General features: G+C 49.5%; 1 protein-coding gene across 1 annotated transcript; it reads left to right on the top strand.

The window, feature by feature from the left end:
• Positions 1-450: 450 nt before the first annotated feature.
• On the top strand, positions 451-811 carry Pmar_PMAR008025 (hypothetical protein; the record flags this gene model as incomplete). The annotated part of the gene is made up of 1 exon (XM_002777295.1): positions 451-811. A coding segment is annotated over one exon (361 nt), but the record flags the coding sequence as incomplete, so codon positions are not given.
• Between the last annotated feature and the right edge of the window lie 189 nt (positions 812-1,000).

Below are 1,000 nucleotides of genomic sequence, written 5' to 3'. Positions count from 1 at the left end.
ACCTACGAGTACAACAACTTCGAGTACGGCAACTACGAGCACAACTACGAGCAGAACAACCACGAGTACGGCAACTACGAGCACAACAGCTACGAGCAGAACAACGACTAGTACGGCAACTACGAGCGCGACAACGACGGCGAATCCAACGACGAACATGCCAGCGAGCACAACAACGAGCAACACTTGACATAGAGGAAAGATGGAAGTACGTACTGACGATACGAAGCAATAAGAGAGCTCAAGTAGATCGAGCATAGACCAGGAATGACGAGATTAGTTAAGAGTGCACGTACATCATCCGAAGGTCAAGAATGTGTAGAATGCTGTCCTTCGTGGCGAGCTGTTCGCGCGCGTATGCACGAATCTCGCTCGCCCATTATTCGTTGCATGAAACGGCTCGCAGCCCTCAGGCTGAAATGGATAAGATAAGAAGCCTTATTACCTATTATGGCTATCCCAAGTGTTGTTGAGTCAACCAGTGCGGGTGTTACTACTAACATGGTGGAGAACCCGCTGGCTGAGCTCCTTGAAGTCCTCGGTATTGCTGAACCCTCACTACTACTATGGTTATCTGCCGCTGAGTTAGAGACTGCCATGGAAGGCCAACCTCTTAGTAAGAAGGTCTATCTACGACGTACCTTCTTCACCTATATAGACGCCGAAGGCCCTAACTCTCAAGCTGCAAGCCTCTCTCGAAGGCCAGCAAACACAGTACATCCACAGCAGGTTACATCTTCTGCTGCCACTGTGCAGGTCTACCCTCAAGGAGTGCCCCAGGCCCCTCTCATGCAAGGTCAACAACACCCTTGTAACAACGACATCACCAACGTGGCGTATTGGTGTGATCTATCCCACAACTATGATAAGGAGAAGGCGCTTGATACAACGAAGGCCATCAATGCTGTTTCCCATATCAAGTGCCCCGACAACAAACAGTACAAGGGAAACTCTGATAACAGGAGTATCAACTACTTCCTAAGTCTTGTCCGCTGTGAAG

This window comes from Perkinsus marinus (assembly GCF_000006405.1).
Source record: "Perkinsus marinus ATCC 50983 genomic scaffold scf_1104296952118, whole genome shotgun sequence".
Lineage (NCBI taxonomy): Eukaryota > Perkinsozoa > Perkinsida > Perkinsidae > Perkinsus > Perkinsus marinus.
This window is presented reverse-complemented; position numbering and strand designations above follow the sequence as displayed.